This window comes from Pelmatolapia mariae, linkage group LG5 (genome assembly GCF_036321145.2).
Source record: "Pelmatolapia mariae isolate MD_Pm_ZW linkage group LG5, Pm_UMD_F_2, whole genome shotgun sequence".
Lineage (NCBI taxonomy): Eukaryota > Metazoa > Chordata > Actinopteri > Cichliformes > Cichlidae > Pelmatolapia > Pelmatolapia mariae.
Genome location: NC_086231.1, coordinates 34,498,438 through 34,518,422, shown reverse-complemented (window position 1 = coordinate 34,518,422; position 19,985 = coordinate 34,498,438). Strand labels below are relative to the sequence as shown.

Genomic DNA, 19,985 nt, shown 5'->3' with positions numbered 1-19,985 from the left:
GAAACGCTGCATTTGAAATTACATGCCACTTAAAGAAAGTAAATTCCCTTTATGCTAAAATAATAACTCTCTGCAAATGCATTAAAAGTACGAAGCATCTGCAATGATGAGCACACTACACCAGTCAGCTGTGGTGACAAGAGAGCCTAATGTGAAAGCAGAGCTGTTGATTTCCCAGTTGATCTACATTCCTACATTCATTAGCTGTGGGCAGTTGTTTTATTAAGAAAGTAATAAAAATATGACCATGCAATAATTACAGAAACAGCAATGGTGTGTGTCCAATGAGAAAAAAAGGGAAAAGTGTGTTTTATGCTATATTCTCAGTGTTGTCATTGTAATATAACAATATGGTTGGGTGAATAAGGCAGTCTTTTCTAATCTTTGAAGTAAATACAGTGCACATTTTTTCATAACATGCTTTGTAAAACTGTTGGTGTAAAAGTGTATACAGCCATGTGGAGCTTGTTTATGTCTTCAAACTGACGCGGTTCCATTCTTTACAGTTTCTCTGATGCCAACTTATAAATAAACTATCGTCAGTTGCAGCCCTGTCTGAAACAGCACAGCTCATCAGAGAGGACAACATTTAATCCAACAACGAAAATGAACAAGTCACTAAATCCTGACTGGAGTTCTTTGTCAGGCTATAAATTAGCTTCAGAAGAGGAAGCTCACTTCACAAGTGGAAGAGCTGAAGAATAGACTCCAAAGTGCTGAGACTCTGTGTGCTTGCCTAGAAAAAAAGGCTGCTCAAGGGGCCGCCAAGCTGGAAGAACAGAAAACTCAAATAGAGCATCTCCAAAGGCAGATGAAGGAAAAGGAAACGACTTTGCAGAGTGCTATGAGACACGGTAACAGACTTCTCAGTCAGATCAACATCATGATGGCACAGAATACATCAATGAAACAGTCAACTGAAAAGATGGATCGGCTACATCAACAGCTGGACAGGGTGGCAAATAAACTAAAACAGGAGAGAAGTCTGAAGAACAAGTTCATGAATGCAGAGAAGAAAGCAAAGAAAGAGGTACGAAGGTTGCAAAAGATCTGTGACACCTTGAAGCAGCAAAAGAATAACAGCAGGGAGCTACTAGCTAGTGCAGCTCTTCAACAAGAACTCAGGCAAATTCAACATCATCTAAACCAGGAGAACAGACTGCACGTAGGAAGCGCTTTAACAGATGCGTTCCTCATCACAAGGGAACACCTAGAACAGCAGATATGTGAGCTCCTAGCCCAGCGAAATGACACCTTGGAGAAGGAGCGGTCACTTATCAGAGAGATGGAGGGACTAAGATCACAAATCAAAGAGCTGATTGCAGCCAGCCTCACAGTTAACACTGCTGAGATGAACATGAAGGTTTCAGAGCAGGAGGAACACCTTGTCCCCGAATCACAGGCCGTCAAGCTCCTGGGGGAAGCTGCTGGTCCATTAGAAAATCTCCCAGGAAAAACAAAGAAGAATACATCGTGGAAAAGATTCCTCATGGCTGTGGGCCTAAAACAAAAAAAGAAGGCCCCAGAGTCCACCGAAAAATGAGATTAGATCTTGAATAACAAGATCTTGAATAAAATGCTAATATGGAGTCCTACTATAAGAGTTTTATTTCTTTTCAAATTTATTAAGAGGTCCTACAGTCAATACTAAATGCTTCCAAACCTATCTTTTCAAATTGCTCCCTCATACAGATGAGTCTCACGATTTCTGCTTAAATCAGAGTAGTTGATTTCATTTAAGAATTGCATACATGTATTTTTAAGCTTATATTACGGATTTGTAGGTTTAATTAACAATCAGCTCTGATTAGACACATTTTAAACAGATTTTAAAATTATCACTTCTAGTTTAGTCAGGTCTTCTATGTATTAGTTATAGTTGTGGTGTGATGCACATGTGGTGACCTATTATTTTGTGAACTGTTCAGATGTGCTTGGGGAATGAAATGCTGTTTTATTGAATAAAATAGTGCTGCATGGTACACACGGCCAGAAGAGGAAAAAAAAATCCCAGTGTTTCTGACTCTAGCTTATTGTTTCGGTGAACCACCTGTCACCTCACTCAAAACAGGCTCGAACCTGTTGGTTTCTTTGGTTTCTTAACATGCAGTATAAAAGTGACGTCACGTTCTGTACTGGCAAAAAACATGTTCTGAAAATTTTAAGCACTTATTTCTTAAATCCAGCTTCACTGAGAATGTTAAATCTACGTAAGTGTTTGGTTTTTTTTAAACCAGGGCTCCATGTCGTATTTCATGTCCACTTTAATGTCATTGTCTTTATGAATGACTTTTATATAGATACACCCTGCATGTTGCAACAGGCACAGAGGTTTCTGCTGTGAGTCTGCAGCAACGTTTACAACAAAAAATCCCAAATGAAAACATTGTGGCTCCTTAACTGAGCAGTTTATTTGTTTGACGCTTCATCACAGAGTCAAACAAATGCATTCATTTAAGCTGAGACACTAGCTGCTGTGATACAGAATATCCAGGAAAGCAATGTGTACATATACCTGACTCTAGCTGGCTGCTGCTTAAATGGCAGACTGGTAGCACTTGTAAAAATGCTACCATATTTTCTGCACTATAAGGTGCACTTAAAATCCTTTAATTTTCTCAAAAACTGACAGTGTGCCTTATAATCCAGTGCGCCTTATGTATGAATTCTGGTTGTGCTTACTGACCTCGAACCGATTTTATGTGGTACACGGTGCTCAAAAATCTGTCAAAAAAAATGTTTTAGTACGACTTAAGCTACAAAGCTGCACCGCTTGATGAATTGTCGGAGCATTACGGCTACTGTAGTCAGGAGCCTCGCAGAGTAATCTGGATCCAAAACTCCGTCCGCTTCAGGTCCCAAAGTCAAACGAACACTGCAACATCACTGAGAGTTAACAACTGTGTAAATTCTTTCGTCTTTATTAAAATGATCAGCGTTGCTGCTTTACCAGGTGTAACAATTAAGTTTAACATCCAGGTATCCATGAAAACAGGATTTATTAAATTTAACAGAGTTAGAAGTTAACAGGACGTTAGCTCGCTAGTTTCCACCTAAACATGATATAGCATGTTCTGACTAGAGATGGCACGATACCACTTTTTTTATGTCCGATACCGATATCATAAATTTGGATATCTGCCGATACCGATATAAATCCGATATAGTGTATTTCATAATCAATAAAATGTTTTTTTAAAATATCTTGCTGCATTTTGTATAAGTTCATACTCAAGTTTTAAACAAAACTAAACTAAAACTATTCTGTTATACCTGTATGCAAAAAATACACTGCACCCAAAATATTTCATAGTTCAGCAACACTGATCAATCTAATAAACTTAAACCTGCACCATCCTCCCTATTCTGGTATTTTAAAGAGTACTTAGTGGAAATATTAAGCAACCTAACTAATAGGGTTGCCAACTCCCAACAAAAACAAAAACAAAAAAACAATAGGGAACCACCCTCCACACTCAGGCTTAATTGACGTAATCGACTTTAATTTAAAGCACATGTAAAAAAAAATGCACAGAAGTCAATATTTTTTTCTACAATAATTAAATAGATTCAACATCTTTCTTCAACAGAACTGCAAAGGAAAAAGTACTGTAGCTTTCTAGGTTATAAATTTGACTTAACAGTTACTATATACAATAATGGACTTCTATACATTTTACATCAGATTAAAACTTTGGGTGTAAGATTCAGATAATTATTTATTAAAAGCTAGATATTTTAAATGAGAATAAGAAAGAAAAGTATGTCTTTGTGCCCCCTTTTCCCTGTTAATGCCCTACCTGCCCCCCTGGCTAAACTTTGCTAGACCCGCCCCTGCATAGTTACCCACCGTCAGCTACGTAGAAAAGGATCCTGGTGTAGAAAGTAATATTAAATCAATTCTAAGAACAGCTTATCAAGCTTAAACGTGCTGCTGTTGTTTATCCGCTGGTTTCCTCTTTCTGGTGCAAAGTGAGCGATAAACAAACAAGAGAGACGGGAGTCGCGACAGAAAAGCCGATCAGCTGATCATTGATCAGTTTCATGATTGCAGTAGCAACAGGAGAGGGAGGGAGAGAGGCAGTCGCTCCATATATCGGTTGTAAGCTTAACGTGGGAATGCTTTACAAACATTCAGAGATGAACTTACACACTTGCTTTATTTCTGTGGGATAGCTTTCTCGGAGATGAAATGCCGGTTTGGAAGCACGTAGCAAGGCTCCAAATGCTCAACCAGACCGCCGACAGGTCTCACACGCTACAGCCGCTGTATCACGAGACGCATACTGCTCCGACATGCTAAGGTTATGAGCTGGGATACGTTATGTCGCAAGTTTGTGAGCTGCTTTTGTGATATTTAATGGATCGGATTACATTTTTTATTTCTCTCCCATATCTGATCCAGTAATTTAGGTCAGCATCGGACCGATACCGATACCGATACGTAATATCGGATCGGTTCATCTCTAGTTCTGACTGAGAGATTTTTGAAAAAATTAAAACATTCAGTTCTGCTATCACTTCCAACATAAATGAAGACAGAAAACTAAACAGCAGTGACGTTTGTAGGGTTACTGAAGTTGGTATATAATGATGTGCTACGTGATCGCTAGCGACACAGCTATGTTAGCATAAACACAGTGAAGCTGGAGGATGAACACTAACTTTTTTCCACTTGATAAAAGTTAACGTGAGGGTTCCTGATGGTTAGAGACAAATGCAATCGCATGGCAGGATGCTGTAAACGGACCAAACTTCAATCAGGAGAACAACTGAGATAATCCATCCACAATACGAGGTTAGTCATTAATATACTGCAACAACATGTGAATAGAGCAGCTGCGAGAGAAATCAACATTAATGAATCAATGGTACGGAAGTAGAGGAAGCAAGAAGAATGAGATGAATAAAATTTGACTTATCTGACTGTTTTGTTTCGCTTAACACGCCTTATGATGCGAAAAATACGGTCCATGTCTGGCGAGTGTTATGTTTGCGCCACTCCTCCTCTAGGTGATAAGCGGCTAAGTAAACTGATCAGCATGTTCTACTTTATGTTGAACACTGTTTCACTCACAGCTACCAGAAACAGACGCTCATGTTGAAGAGTTTATAGCATCTCGTTAACACAGAGCATTCCCTTTGCAAATGATTCGAAAACGTATTTCTGCTAAGTGGGGAAAGAAAAACAAAAAATAGGGCGGAAACCAAACATCGAGTCCAATATAAATAATATATAAATTCCAAATAGAAAACTGAACTTTTCGCAAGCAAAACAATGAAAATAATTGGGTGGTTTTTTGTTTGTTTTGTTTAGTTTTTCCCATTCTAACAGCTACCACTGTGGGAAATGAAGGCTTTTGTTACACGCTGAAGACACTGGAAACCTGGCATGTGACACCACTATCTCATGGAAACCTCCATAGCTAGGCTCTATAGGGAGGTGAAGAGTGTGGGGTAAACCGCTTTCCCATATCAAAGCTAAACATATATCAGCTGATTGCAGATAGACGTATTATTGATGCATGGATCAGTGCATATATTGCAAACTCACCTACGTTTATGGCCCACCCTCGCTCAACAGCAAGTTTTCCTGCCTGTGAAAGAGACAATATTTCAGTTCAGTTGCCTTTATGTGACCATAAAAATGTATAAATGATCCTTTCTGGTTGACAGAGACAGAAAATCCCCTGAAAGGAAAATGACCTTTTAAAAAATAAACTACAGAATGCAACAGGAATCTTCAAGTGGCTCCTGCAGTCACCATGAACTGATTCATGCTGACTGAAAAACAACAACAAATAAAAGGTGCAAAGCGATGCATTCTAATGCTGGTTTTCTGTGCATGACACGGATTTAAAAATGAGTAAGTACCACTAGTGAATCTGACTTCTAACTATGTAAAACATGTACCATTTCTAAATATGCATATGGACAACAACAGACTTAATTACTGCAAAAGTTAATGGGTTAACCGGAAAAATAAAGTGGACTCGTGCTCTTTTCTTTGCTTTCCTTTGGTGCTCCGACTTTGTCCCATGCGAAGCGCTCTGCTCTGCTGAGACTTCAGCAGTGACGTGTAATTAAAAGGTGACAGGTTTTCAAACAACTTGTCCATGGGAGCCCTGTCACTGTGTCATGGAACAAAAACCCGAAGCCACACAGACCAGCTTGTGGTGTACAGCAGGATAGAAGTCAAACAAAGCTTGAAGAAATAAAGAAAGTGGGACTAAAGAGTACTACCCTCCAAAAACCTAAAATCTTTAAAGGTTAATATATCTGAAGCCAAGAATTATTCAGCAGAATACCAATGTAAAAGGAATATTTACAATTCCTTTTGGAGATTTCATTGCAGAGCCTCACTGATCCAAATCTACTCCTGAGAGCAGCTTTCTTAAGAAACGTGAGACGGGCAGCGTTTTAAGTTCATTAGTTTCTTCCTGATGTGCCTGCTTACACCTCAGGAAGACATTAATTGGGCCTGGTTGCACTCCTGGTTTAGCCTTATGTAAAAAACAAACTAAAGGCTTATTTATCTAAGCCACTTCACAAATAAAGGGCATTCTTAGGAAAGTAGTTTCAACTTTCAAACTCAAAATGTTCTCAAGTACTGGCGGTCAAAATGTCGTCAGTTAGACGTTTTTTGTTTTTTTTTTAACAACGATAAGACCGTGGTAGGTCACGATTTCTCGCTTGGAAAAGACAAGAGTGGCTGCTCTGCCATGTTCTTCTAGAGACCAGCATGTATAAGAGCTGATGAGAGGAGATGTGACCTGGGGAGATTGTGTGTAAATGCCAGTATGGTTCTCTGATGGATGAGTAATAACACAAATTTGCATGTATGCACACAGTCTGTCCATGGACAGAGTGTGTGCGTAACACTCCACTCTGTCTGGGGAAAACAAGAACACTCTGTTACAGAGCGTAGCAGGCATATTTTACAACAGCCCTCGAATCTCATGTGCACCACTCTCCTCAGTTCCATCGACCACCAGGCCCAGAATGCATTCTTTGAGAGAAAATACATTTGACATGATTTCATTTGTAATTACATCAAGCATATGCTGAGAAAACCATATGATATGTGTTGTTTGCATTATAGTGGGCATATAGTTCAGGTTCATTTAGGTCTTCTTCTTGTACTCCATTTATTTCTTATTCTCTATTTCTCCATTTTCAATAAGAACGCTCAAAAAAGCAGATCCCAGATTCCAGTTTCTCCCTATGCTCCACTAAAAACTACATGAGAAAAATCAATCAATTTATAGGATTTATGATTTCCACTGGACTCCCACCTTTTAATTTAATATTTTCTTAACAATCAGATCAGCCAAAAATATTAAGATATAAATCCAAGAGAAATAATGTGTCAATATGAGTTTTAGCTTTTATGTGCCTGTCAGACAGAAAGAATGCGTTCCAGATAAACTTGGATAAAAATATTAATGTTTTCAAACCAATTTGCCTCACACAGACAGCTAACAGGATTTTAAAGAGGAAACCTTCTACATAACCATTACAGATTTAAAGAAGTAAATCACAACAAATGTTTCAAATAAAGTCACATAGACTGTTCGTCCTACTTAAGACAACTTAAGTAACCATTCCCCAAAACACATGAAAGAGTATTTCCATTTAAAAGTGCAAACACACAATATGTTCAACAGAGAAAACCCCATCTTCCCCCTAAAACTGTCACCACAGAGATTAGTTTTTATATATGAATTATATATATTTAACACAGGTTTTCTATTAGGCTGCTTTCCCTTGGAAGTATTCACCCTCACAAGACTAAACAAAACAAGAACCTTTATTTCCTTTGAATTCACAACTTTTACAGAAAGCATCAATTTAAAGCAAAGTCTGCACAAGTCTTTTCAAGAAACCCTTTTGTTAATACAACATGGTCACAGAGCTTGAACATGAAGGTAATGTAAAGTTTCTAAAGGTAATAAAACAATGTGAACATCTGAGGTTCTGCAGTTAGTACTAAATGTCATCTGTAGATTCTGCAGCTACATGTGTAAGCACAGTCTTCCATGCCAGATAAAGCAGTATATGGTCGGCAACAGGCCAGAACCTTACAAAAAAAAAAAACTAAAAAATTAAAGAGCGTTGCACTTTACTGCAGAATAATGATCTGTGTGCTGGAATGTGGCAGTGTTGTCCTCCTCCTGGAATTTTCTGCTGAGTACTGTACAGTTATTTCATGCATCTAGTTTTTTTTTGTAAAACACACACTAAAACCATATGCGGATTATCTACTAAGGTGGTCAACTTGAGTTCAACTTAAGGTCATTGAAAATTCAAGGCCTTTTTGTGGAAGAACCTCATTGTGCTGGCTGGATGCTGAGTGCAGTGGGTGTGAACTTTAACGTTTCTGCTGCACTCGTATTAGTTGATAAAAGTAAACGGAGCCAAGAGTGGATCTCATCATTATGTGATGGTGGTACACTACAGGACATCATCTCTATTTCTACTTCTGACAAATGAGGCTAGATAACATGTCATTATCAGCCACAAGCATGAAGAGGAAATGAGGGTGTCAGATACCTACCATTATTGTTCCCCCTGTCTGGGTCCGCAAAGGCCTTAGCACCTTCCGCTGCACCAGGAAATTAGGCAGAAACAGGAGAGGTGGAATTTCTGTGATGGTTGCCACCACCAGAGACCACTAAATGGAAGCAGAACATAATTCGAGCGGTACAGAGATGTTTTTTTCTTTGCCATCTGTCACAAGACAAACAAAACTAAGTTGCCCTCAACTGAATGAACAGCACGGAAAGCAAAGCAAAAAAAGAAAGGTAAAAAAGGATGTGGATATAAAGGTGGAGAAAAACTGAATAATGTTGCCAGGAGGTTCAGGCAGAAGCTTGAATTCTCATGAAAAAACGACAGTAAAGAATAAAGCTATTGCACCTCACTTGGGCAGCTGAGGGAAAACAGAATAAATACAAAGCCTCTGAATGTGACAGAAATACTGTTATCAGCTTTGCTTCCTCTGTAGCAGGCACTCTACATGAAGAGCTTTACAATGAAACGTTAGCATTCCTGACATCCACAGACAGCTTAAAATTCCCAAATCCACTCAGGGAAAGGTAAATAAATGTAGACGCTAATCAGTCCCTCTAGATGATAAATTAAAATTACAAAAGCTCAAAGAAGATTTGCCATGTTGTTAATATGAGTGACATGATATTCCCTGAGGACTAAGGATTAATCAGATGAGGACTGATTGGTGACTGATAACTGACTGGAGAGAAAGAGAAAGAAGAATTCTGAAGTAAGATGGATGACGTGATAGAGACTGTCACGCACCTGGTTGGGTGACAGTTGTGAATTGAGCAGACTTCAGTGGACATGAACAGAAGTAATGAGGAGGTGCTGGGAAGGTATGGTGTTAAAGAGACAAAAAAAAGTATAATAGAAAAATAGTGATGGATTTTGTGAAAAGGATAAAACAGGAGTAATGTATAAGAGTGGAGGAGACTACATCTTATGCAGAAGGTGAAAGAGAGAGCAGACTGCAAGGTACTGGCAGGGGAGAAGAAGCCAAGGATTAAATGGTGGAAGTTGAAGAAAGAATGTTGCATAGAGTTCAGGAAAGAGTTAAGACAGGCAATAGGTGTTACAGAAGAGTTGCCAAAGAAGGGGGAAAGGGCTTGCATTGATTAGTTAGGCAGAGAGACAGAGCTGGAAAAGATGTGCAGTAGGGCTGAGCCATATCATGCCGTTCATGGTAATACCGGTATAATGTTGGGCAACGATAAGAAAATGAAATATCGCGATAGAATATGGGTTAAACGCGCATGCGCAGTGCCTTTGTTTTCATACGCACATGGCGGAAAAAGCATGGCGGCGACGCAGAATGAGAAGGGCGAAAGTGGATCATTGAATGAAACAGATGAACCAGAACTGGTTTGTAAAAATGCTGCAACCTCAGTGGTGTGGAACTGGTTTAGCTTTCGTCCATCAGATACACAACAAAGCACTATTTTTTGGTAGAGCATGCTAGCGGGCCGTCGTTATTACCGTGTTTTTTGGAAAATACAGCACACTTAAAATCAATCTTTTGATTTTTCTGAAAATCGACAGGGCCCTTATAATCCCGTGTACTTTATGTATGAACTCTGGTTGTGTTTACAGACCTCGAAACGATTTTATGTGGTACACGGCGCTCGAAAATCTGTCAAATGTTTTAGTACGACTTTGCTAAGCTACGAACCCGCACCGCTTGATGGATTGTCGGAGCATTACGGCTATCGTAGGCAGGAGCCTCGCGGAGTGATACGTACTGTGCTTCAACATAATATTACCGTATTGTGTGTGTTTAGCCTCTTTTTAAGTTTTGTGGATATTATACATGGTTATGCTCAGGATATGTTGGCCAATTTCCACTGGAAATGCCTTTTGGTTAAACTGTCAGCAAGGAATTTGCATTTGCACTTTAAATTTTTATATAACTTTAATGCACATAAAAAACAGCTGCTTGTTTAAGTGAAAATACATTGATTTTTTTTTTTGCACTAATAAAGTTGTGGAGTTGTAAAGTATTTTGTCTAGTGTCAATTATATCGTCAGTTATATCGTTATTGCAAATTTTCAAATGTATATCGTGATAAATATTTTTGGTCATATCGCCCTGCTCTATTGTGCAGCAGGTTAGGGTGAAAAGATTATAGGGGCAGCAGTCAAAGTAGAGGTTAGACCTCCATCTCCTGGGCAACCTCCTCTAGTTCTCATGCAGTGGAAAGCTAGACATCCCCAAGCCAGCTGAAAGATGTAATCTCTACAGTTTATCCAAGCAGGCCCTCTTCCCAGTAGGACACACCTGAAACACTATACCCAGACCTCCAGGAGACATCCTAGTAAGACGCCTGAACCATCTCAAAGGGGAGACTGATCCCCCTTAAAGTTTGTGCACACCCTCTGATTCCCTGTCTTGAAGAGGGGAATCGTCACCCAAGTCTGCCAATTCAGAGGCAGTGACCCTGCTTTCACGTGTTGCAGAGGTACATCATCTAAGACAGAGCTACAGCATCCAGAGCCTTAAGGAACTCTGGGCAAATCCCACAAACCCCAGGAACATCACAATGTTCCCAACGCCTTCACTACACATTTGGTTGCGCCATACCTGTCAGGTATCCACCTGATCCAACTCATCACCAGGTGGTGATCAGCTGACAGCTCTGCTCCCACCTTCACCTGCAAATCTGACAATTTGATTACAAAATCCATCAACCTAGGGCTGGGCGATATGGCCTAAAATCCATATCGCGATATAATTTGAAGCACGTGCGGTAACGATATATATCGCGATATATTCTTTTCTTCTGTATAACGTATTTTCCACACTATAAGGCACACTTAAAATCCTTTAATTTTCTCAAAAATCGAGAGTGTGCCTTATGTATGAATTCTGGTTGTGCTTACTGACCTCGAACCGATTTTGGCGTGCAGAAATCTGTTAAAAATGTTTTAGTACAACTTTGGTAAGCCGCACTGCTTGATGGATTGTCAGAGCATTATGGCTGCCGTAGTGAGGAGCTTCACGGAGTAATCTGGGTCCAAAACTCAATCCGCTTCAGGTCCCAAAGTCAAACGAATACTGAGAGTTAAAAACGGTCTAAATTCTTTCATCTTTAATAAAATCATCAGCGTTGCTGCTTTATCAGGTGTAACAATTAAGTTTAACATCCAGGCATCCATGAAAACAGAATTTATTAAATTTAACGGAGTTAGAAGTTAACAGGAAGTTAGCTCGCTAGTTTCCACCTAAACATGACATACCATGTTCTGACTGACAGATTTTTGAAACTAATTAAAATGTACAGCTCTGCTATCACTTCCAACATAAATGAAGACAGAAAACTAAACAGCAGTGGCGTTTGTAGGGCTACTGAAGTTGGACTAGCTGGTATATAATGTTGTGCTACGTGATTGCTAGCGACACAGCTATGTTAGCATAACATTAGCACAGTGAAGCTGGAGGATGAACGCCAACTTTTTTCCCACTCGATAAAAGTTAACGTGAGGGATTCTGGTGGTTAGGGACAAATGCAATCGCATAGCAGGATGCTATACACGGGCCAAACTTCAGTCAGGAGAACAACTGAGATAATCCATCCACAATACGAGGTTAGTTATTAATATACTGCAACAACATGTGAATAGAGCAGCTGCGAGAGAATTCAACATTAATGAACCAATGTTACGGAAGTGGAGGAAGCGCAGTTTTTGGCTTTCCCCATATGTCAAAAGTGCTTCATCTCTTTGCTATGACTGTCGCCCGGCATAATTTGCAGATGATAATGGTTGTAGCCGCTGCGATGCTTTCGACCAAAACAGGCGCAGCTTGATGACATCATAAACATGCGCTATCGCGATAGAGCGGTATAGTCAAAATCTCTATCGTTGGCCAAATTTATATCGTTTCTATCGTATATCGTTTATATCGCCCACCCCTACATCAACCTACAACCTAGAGCATCCTGGTGCCATGTGCACTTGAGAATAGCCGTATCTTTGAGCATGTTGTTCATTGCCCATAATTAGCACAGAGATTCATTGACAGAACATGGCTCAGGTTCAAATTGTGCAGGTCATTCCCCCCAGTCACTCCCTCTAGGTTGCAATGTCACTGCCCATATCCCTGCTGTTATTTGCACAGTTTTTCCATCTTTTGTTTTTAATCACTTTCAATTTTTTTTATCTTAATGACTGTAGAGTATTTTTTTCATTATGTTGTAAATTGTTAAATTGTGTAAACACCAGATTGTTCCCAATGAGGGACAATAAAGGAAATGTCAATTTCTATCCTATTCTATGTGGGCATTAACTCTCCCAGTAAGAAAATGGAGTACACAGCTGGGGTACCTTCCACCATCTCACCCAGAGACTCGAGGAAGACTAGATAGTCTGAACTGCCACAGATGACAGTCAGCACGGAGCACAGTACAGGTAGGGGAGCAGGCGCTGATTATAGGGGAGCAGCACTCTCATACAACAAGGGGAAAAAACCCAACATACCAGCACCGAGTCATAGGAACGCAAGTGTACCCAGCCCTGTCTGCAACCTCTCACTGCAGGTAACTCCAGTTTTGTATAAAGTTTAAAACATGTTCAGGAGATTCGTCTCAGAATCCAAGCTATGCGTTGAGGTGAGCCCGATTACATCATAGTCACTATGTCTTGACCTCGCATACAGGTTCAGACTTCATCCTCTCCAGTGAGGTGACACTCCATGTCAAATGAATTTGATTAAATTCATGTGTTACGGCAGGAAAGATGGAAGAAAAATGATGCCAGTCAAAGTGATAGATGCTGCACTATGGGTGAGATAAAGCAAGCAAGGCTACCTTTAATCTGTTGAGGTAGCGTTTGGTGTGAACGATCAGCAGATCCTCCTCAGCAGCTTCACGAGCTTCCACAAGGTTCCCATCATTGATAAACTGCTCCTCTGCAACACATACAGAGGGAGGAAGCACAGTTACAAAACACTGGATGCTAGAGGGGGAGCTTCTACAACGTTTGTGCTCCACAATTTGTAGGAATTAGTTTGGTATTTAGTATGTTTTACTAAAATACAATATCTGAACCAAGATGTCAGCATTCATTGAAACTCTTATCAGTAACCAGACTAATTTGCATGCAGAAACAGAAGAATGTAACAAATCCTACATTTATGAAAGCTGTAATATTTAGCTTTTCAAAGCCGATTGCCATTAAACTGCACAGGAATTATGAGGCTGCAGTATGTGGTGCTTATTGCATTATAGCAACAGGAGTTTCTATTCTAAAGCGAGTGGACTATATAACAGAAACAGTTCTCTTGATAATACAATGCAGTATGAGAGGACCATGTTGAGGACCACAATTTTAAGACACTTGGTATGAAAAAGATTTTCTGACCATCTAGAGTTCAGAATATCATTTTACAATGAGGGCCACAGAAAGGAGAGTTTCACTTGTCCAGCCCACTTTACATCAAAGCGAGCTGGACAAGTGAAACTCCTCTTTCTGTCCGTATAAAGACATTTAACTACACATTTAATCCCAGAGATATATTAACATAACATTTTTTTAAAAAGCATAATTTCAACAGTCCACCTCAGTTTTTCTACATAATAAATGTGTAAAATTACAGAAAAAGTTCTGGTAGCTCATTGCCCAGACTGCCCCATATTTATAAAAACAACTATCAGTTACTTGTTTAAAATTCTTTTTTTTTTTTTTTTTTTTAAACTGAAATTTCTATAGCAGACAATGAAAAACAGGAACTTTTCTATAATTTAATTGTTTATTTTTTTAACTACTTTTGTGTGGCTTGAATGGCAGTGGGGAAGTCTTTATCAGCAGGAAAAACTCTAAAACTTATAAATATACAGTTAAAAGTTCAAAAATATGCATCTTCCCCCGGACCCTATGGGCCACCCCTGACAGTCCTCATTTAGCTAACAGGTGGATTTTCCCAGAACCAACGACTGCTTAAAGACAGACAGTGTGAAAGTGGATAGTAGATCCTTGGTTTCTTAACATCATTGCTGCAGCCAGGGGTACAAAAGTGGCCTTAGAAGCACCTTAGACAGCTTTCTTAAGTTTAATCCCCTTGTTTTCCAGTGAGTTATCAGTTCTGTTACATAAACGAATGTAAGTCTATGTTTATGTACACTATATTGCCGAAGATATTCACTCAATCAGGTATTCATCCAATTGCTTTCATAGCCAGATGGCAAATGGTAAATGGACTGGTTCTTATATAGTGTTTTTCTACTCTGAGCACTCAAAGCGCTTTACAAGCACTTTTTTTTTTTTACTCTATGCTGTTTCTAAGTGCTTACTATTAGCATTCATACAATCCACTGGAGATGGATGCATTCACCAATGCAATGGGGCAACATGGGGTTGGAATGCAGACTGGAGCAGACTGGGATCAAACCTTCAACCTTCCAGTTAGTAGGTGACCCGCTCTACCACCTGAGCTACATCTGTATAAAATCAAGCACCTAGGCATGTGGATTTCTTCTACAAACATTTGTGAAACAATAGGTTGTTCTCAGTATCTCAGTGAATTCCAGTATGGTACCATGATAGGGTGCCCTCTCACTGACTACTGACTTGTCAATTACAACTCAACAGCATCATCTTAACTGCTGTTGGGTTATCAGTTCATTACTGAGATAAACACAGGCCGCTTGGGCTGAATTGTAGACGGCAACGGTGACCACCCACTTTAAGGCTCTGGTTTCAGAAGTGAATTCCCCATTCATGTGACATTTCAGAATATCGTTACATAAAAAATTTTAAGCCTTGAACCAGACCTACAAGCTACAGGGTGACTTATGAGCAAAAAAAGATTTGATGTGGATCAAAAAAATAAAAGAAAAACTGAAAAAAGAAAAAGTTGAAGGTACAAGACCGTGTACATAGATGCTGTTGTTGGTTGCTCTTTTATTCAGAAGGGCTCATTGACTCATGAATGTTTGCTTGTTAGGCAAATGTGTAAACAGTTAAACTGTGTGCATAATTATCTTTAAAGGTGAAGGAACTACTTATCCCATAATGCCTTAACCTCCTAAGACCCGAACTCTTTCATAGCATGCATTTTAAATTTTTCTTTGCTATTTGGGTTGATTGGGACCTGATGAATGTAAAAACAAAGAGTTACCAGATTTTTTTTTTTTACCTAATTTTTGTTTCTTAGACAAAAATTTTAAGTTTTAAATTTTGATAGAACAGTGGCACTATAATGTCCTCGTAAGTGGATATCAGGCCCTTGTAGAGAAAAATGAAGTATTTTAGTCTAGACATCCCAAAATGTGATGTCCACATATGTGGACGCCAGGTCCTAGGAGGTTAAAAAAAATTCCACACCAAACAACTTCCAACATTCTCAAAATTAATCCTTTCATTATCATAGTGTTATATAATAATCATTTTGAATAGATTTTGCAGTTTGTGTGCTGTATGTAGTAAAGTATAGTCATATTATTGTATGGTACAGTCCTTCATTCCTGAGTGGAGTCACCAGTCTCGCCATTTCTGAAATTTTGCTCTCACTAACTGACCTGATCTTCATAGGTTTAAACATCTCCATGGTAACAGTAACCTCCACCAAGCAGAGGCATTGCTGTTTCAATACAGGATTATGGGCAGAGTAGTTTTTTTCCTTGGTATTGAAAGTAAAATGCTTTTTTGGTAAAGCAAGGTTGAAGTAATACATATGTGTGTTTTCTACAGGAGCACATACCATCATTTCACAATGTTTCATGTTAAGTTTACATTATATGGTTACATTATGGCTCATAATCAATATTTCTATGGAGAATATGAATGGGACTTTTGCATCCAGAACCTCAGTTTTGCACTATATACATTGTTTATACATACAAATGCATGTATATTCTTTTAAGAGACTACATGAGAAAGCACATGGTCTATGGTTTGCCCGCCACTAAGACTGAATTTTTATTTCAATAACTGCAATTTAAAAAAAAAGAACTGTTGAAAACTCATAGCTGTGATTGGTGAAAACACAAACACAGACCTGAACAGACAGGCCAGCTAACCTGTCTGAATCAATTTTGAACTGATAAGTACAATACTTATCAAGTACTGTGGCTTCAAAGAAAGTGCGCCACAAAAATGTTTTTCGGATTCATTTAATTCTTAGAGATAAATTATTTAGGCAACTTGTGCTTTTTATTTAATGCTAAAATTTAAACCGTTAACCATGGAGCTGTCGTGTTTGCATAAGAAGTTATAAAGCATTAAAGAGAGGTTTGTAAAATCAGGCAGAAACAGTCCCAAAGTAGCTGCTTAAAAGCGTGGAGTTTAAATTTTTAGTTTCATTATAAATTAATGTCACTATATCAAGAAGTGTAGGTTATTTTTGATGAGCACCAGCCGGTCAATTGTGGGCCATTTTACATGTTATTCCCTTAGACTGCTGAAACGCGATGGTCCAAAATTGGCTTCCAACTCTGGACGTAACACAGAGGGCTCATTAAAAACCCAGTGCACAACCAGTTCCTTTGTATCACTCTCTAAATATGCTGAGTAATTCTGCAATATCATCCAGTTTTCTTCCAATTACTGCATGGCTAAATTTAGAAAAACCAAGGTTTTCCTCTGTCAGCACAAGCTCAGCTCTTTATTTGCACTCTTAACTTCGGAAAGTTTTGTGAATTCATTAAGCTGCGTGCGACACGTTTAACAGCACAGATGATCCACCGTGCAGCCTGACAACAGCTCGGTGTGAAGTCATGCCAGTTATCCAGCAACTGTTTTCCCTCAGCCTCCAAAACCACACTGGCCTTCATCTACTATACCTGCACAAACTCCCACAGGGACTTTTCTCTAATTATCTGTGCTCTATTGCTCTGCCTCCCCCACTCCCTCTTCTTCAACTACAACTACCTCTTCCACTGTTTCTGCTTTGTTCCCCGGCTCTTTTCGCCTTTATGACCTCAGTCTGAGTGATTCAGTGTTCATCAGCTCAGGGAGATATCCTCCCCATCTGCCACTCTGTTCTTCACTCGCTTACCTTTCAAGAAGCGGATGACTTTCCCCCACTTTCCCGCATCAAACGGATGAAGCTTTTCAAGGCCCATAAAAGTGATGTTGTAGTCTGGGTGGTACACAATAGGCAGACATGTTCGAGGGATGCTGGCATACAAATCAGTGCGATGGCAGCTGAAAGAGGAAAGTCAAAAGTGTGTATTTCATTTACATGCAGTGATTTCCCCAGTGTGTTAATAAGCGCTATTGAAAGTGTCATGCTGTTTGTTTGTACTCCTTACCGCCTCTTCTCCTCGTTATCTTCTTTGTGAGACATGTTTTTCAGGCATTGCTTCTTTCATCTAATTGAAAAAAAAGGAATGAGATAAAAAATTTCATAAACTTGTGACTGCCGTAAATATGCACAGGAAGTCTCAGGACACAATTTATCTATTTTAAAAGAAGACTAAGAGCTTGAAATGTCTTCAAAATGTCTTTGTGTCACACTGTAACCAACTGTCGTCATTAGTACACAAACGGTACACGAGGACCTAAGCTTTAGCTTGTCAAAAAAAAGGGCTCGTGTCTCGCGCGTGCGCAGTGATTTGTATACATATTACAAAGACGCAACGGGACAAGGAAATGTTCCAGCCGTACACACAGCCGCCAAACCTGTTTGTGTGCTGGCCGTTTTCAACGATAAACCCGACTCATTTTCATGTTTGTTTGTTTTCATCGTGGAGGACAAAAAACAGCACCAGAGACGCTGTATATGGCATAACAGCCTGGAACCGTTTCAGAGAACAGAAACTAGCAACAACCCGATGTGACTCACCTGCTGCTGTTCTGTGGAATAACGCAGGCCACCAAACAGCAGCTGGATGTAAAGAGACGGAGACTCTCTGTCCCTCCTGACGGGGTTTAAGCGGGGCTGTTGTCAGAATTGAGTTAACGAAACGAAAGAAACGTTTTTCTTCAGTGTTTCTTGGACAGTTCGCTTAATTTCTGTTCCAGCTCCACGTACGTGCGTCGACTACGCGCGAGCTCCAAACCCGCGTAACTGACGTACAGTTACGCTGTTAGCGGAGATTTAAAGAAGAAACGTGTTCGTAGAATGCGGGAGCTTCTCTGCCTTATTGTCAGCTCAACTTCACGTTTTCACAAAGAGGCACCGTAAACTTTATTGTGCATTTTTCAGTCCGGATGATTTGGTTTTGCTTTTATTTTGAAAGGTAACCTTATGTTGCGGTTGAGGTCCGTCTTTAAAGGCCCGTTTTTAAACTCAATGTATCACTTAGTTCTTTAGCTTTTAATCTGAAAGGGAAACAAACTTGTTTCCCTGCTGCGCTTATTTTTGTAATTATGTTATTTTACTTGTTTCATTTAATGTGTTTTAAGTGTAAAACGTGTCATTTTGATATATTTTGTAATGTCTCAACAATATCACATAAACATAGATAATGTGTTGAACATTTTAAAAAGTATGAAAGAAAGAAGCGAAACCTTTAGCAGGTCCACTGAGATCTACAGTGAGCAGGAACACTTTATTGCACTATTGTGTAATCTGCTTTGGAATAAGTGTTCTTTATATTTTTGTTAAATTCCCGAATGAATGTGAAAACTCTTCAAATAGCATACTGAGGCAGAAAAAATCTAAATACTAACTGTAGGCCTCTAAAAGCAGTTTGATCCTAACAGCAGTGAATAGTGCACTTGGTGTTTTTTCCCAAGACTTGTACGTTCCTGTTGATAATATAAATGGAGATGAGATGTGAAGTACTCTTAAAGCCTTGGCAGGAAAGCTTTGGAAATAAATCAGGTGGTTCCTATTTCATCATCACTGTATAATACAAGTCCATCCAACCTTTTGAGACAATACTGCATCATTATATAAAGGGTTTAACCACTGGAGCATTGATGAGACAGCATGATGATGAGGAATATCTTGTAGTGAATGCCAGGCACAGTGGCTTTATGACTAGAAGATGACAGAGACTTTGATTCGACACAACAGGGCTATTGATTTTTTTTTTATTTGTATTTTTTAGGCTGTGTGCCACACAATGAATTTGAATCTTCAATGAACTGGAGCTATTTTACGTTTTGCTAGGAAGAAAAGTACACATATAATAGAAGAGAAGCAGCACAGGATTCAATTCAGGTATTGGCTGTATCAAGCTCATTTGATCCAGTTAATTTTCTTTGTATGTTGAATGATGTATACACAGAGCCCTTTTCATACATGCCTTCCGGCTATGAACAGTGCAGGACATATTTGCATATAGGTGACTAATATGCATTAAGTCATAGAGCATATGCTGTAACAGCCAGCTCCCTAATTAACTAACCTTTATACTAATTTCTTTTGCCATCCACAATTATTGTACTTTCACAGGCCGCTCTAATGAGTATCTTTCCCAGCTGCATTTACAAAGTTTTACCTCGTTTCAAACTGTGCAACAAGGGAACAAGAAAAACCAAATCCT

At 39.2% G+C, this 19,985-nt stretch overlaps 1 protein-coding gene across 1 annotated transcript in view; it reads right to left on the bottom strand.

Moving 5' to 3' along the window:
• Window positions 1-18,751, bottom strand: part of hdac11 (histone deacetylase 11) — a 47,244-nt gene extending 28,493 nt beyond the window's left edge. Inside the window, exons 1-6 of the mRNA XM_063474853.1 lie at window positions 18,335-18,751; window positions 17,802-17,861; window positions 17,546-17,694; window positions 13,359-13,459; window positions 8,558-8,674; window positions 5,555-5,597 (exon numbers count right to left, since the gene is read on the bottom strand). Coding sequence (XP_063330923.1) covers window positions 5,555-5,597; window positions 8,558-8,674; window positions 13,359-13,459; window positions 17,546-17,694; window positions 17,802-17,836 — 445 coding nt within the window. The 5' untranslated portion in view covers window positions 17,837-17,861; window positions 18,335-18,751. The remainder of the gene's footprint in view (window positions 1-5,554; window positions 5,598-8,557; window positions 8,675-13,358; window positions 13,460-17,545; window positions 17,695-17,801; window positions 17,862-18,334) is intronic.
• Window positions 18,752-19,985: the final 1,234 nt, after the last annotated feature.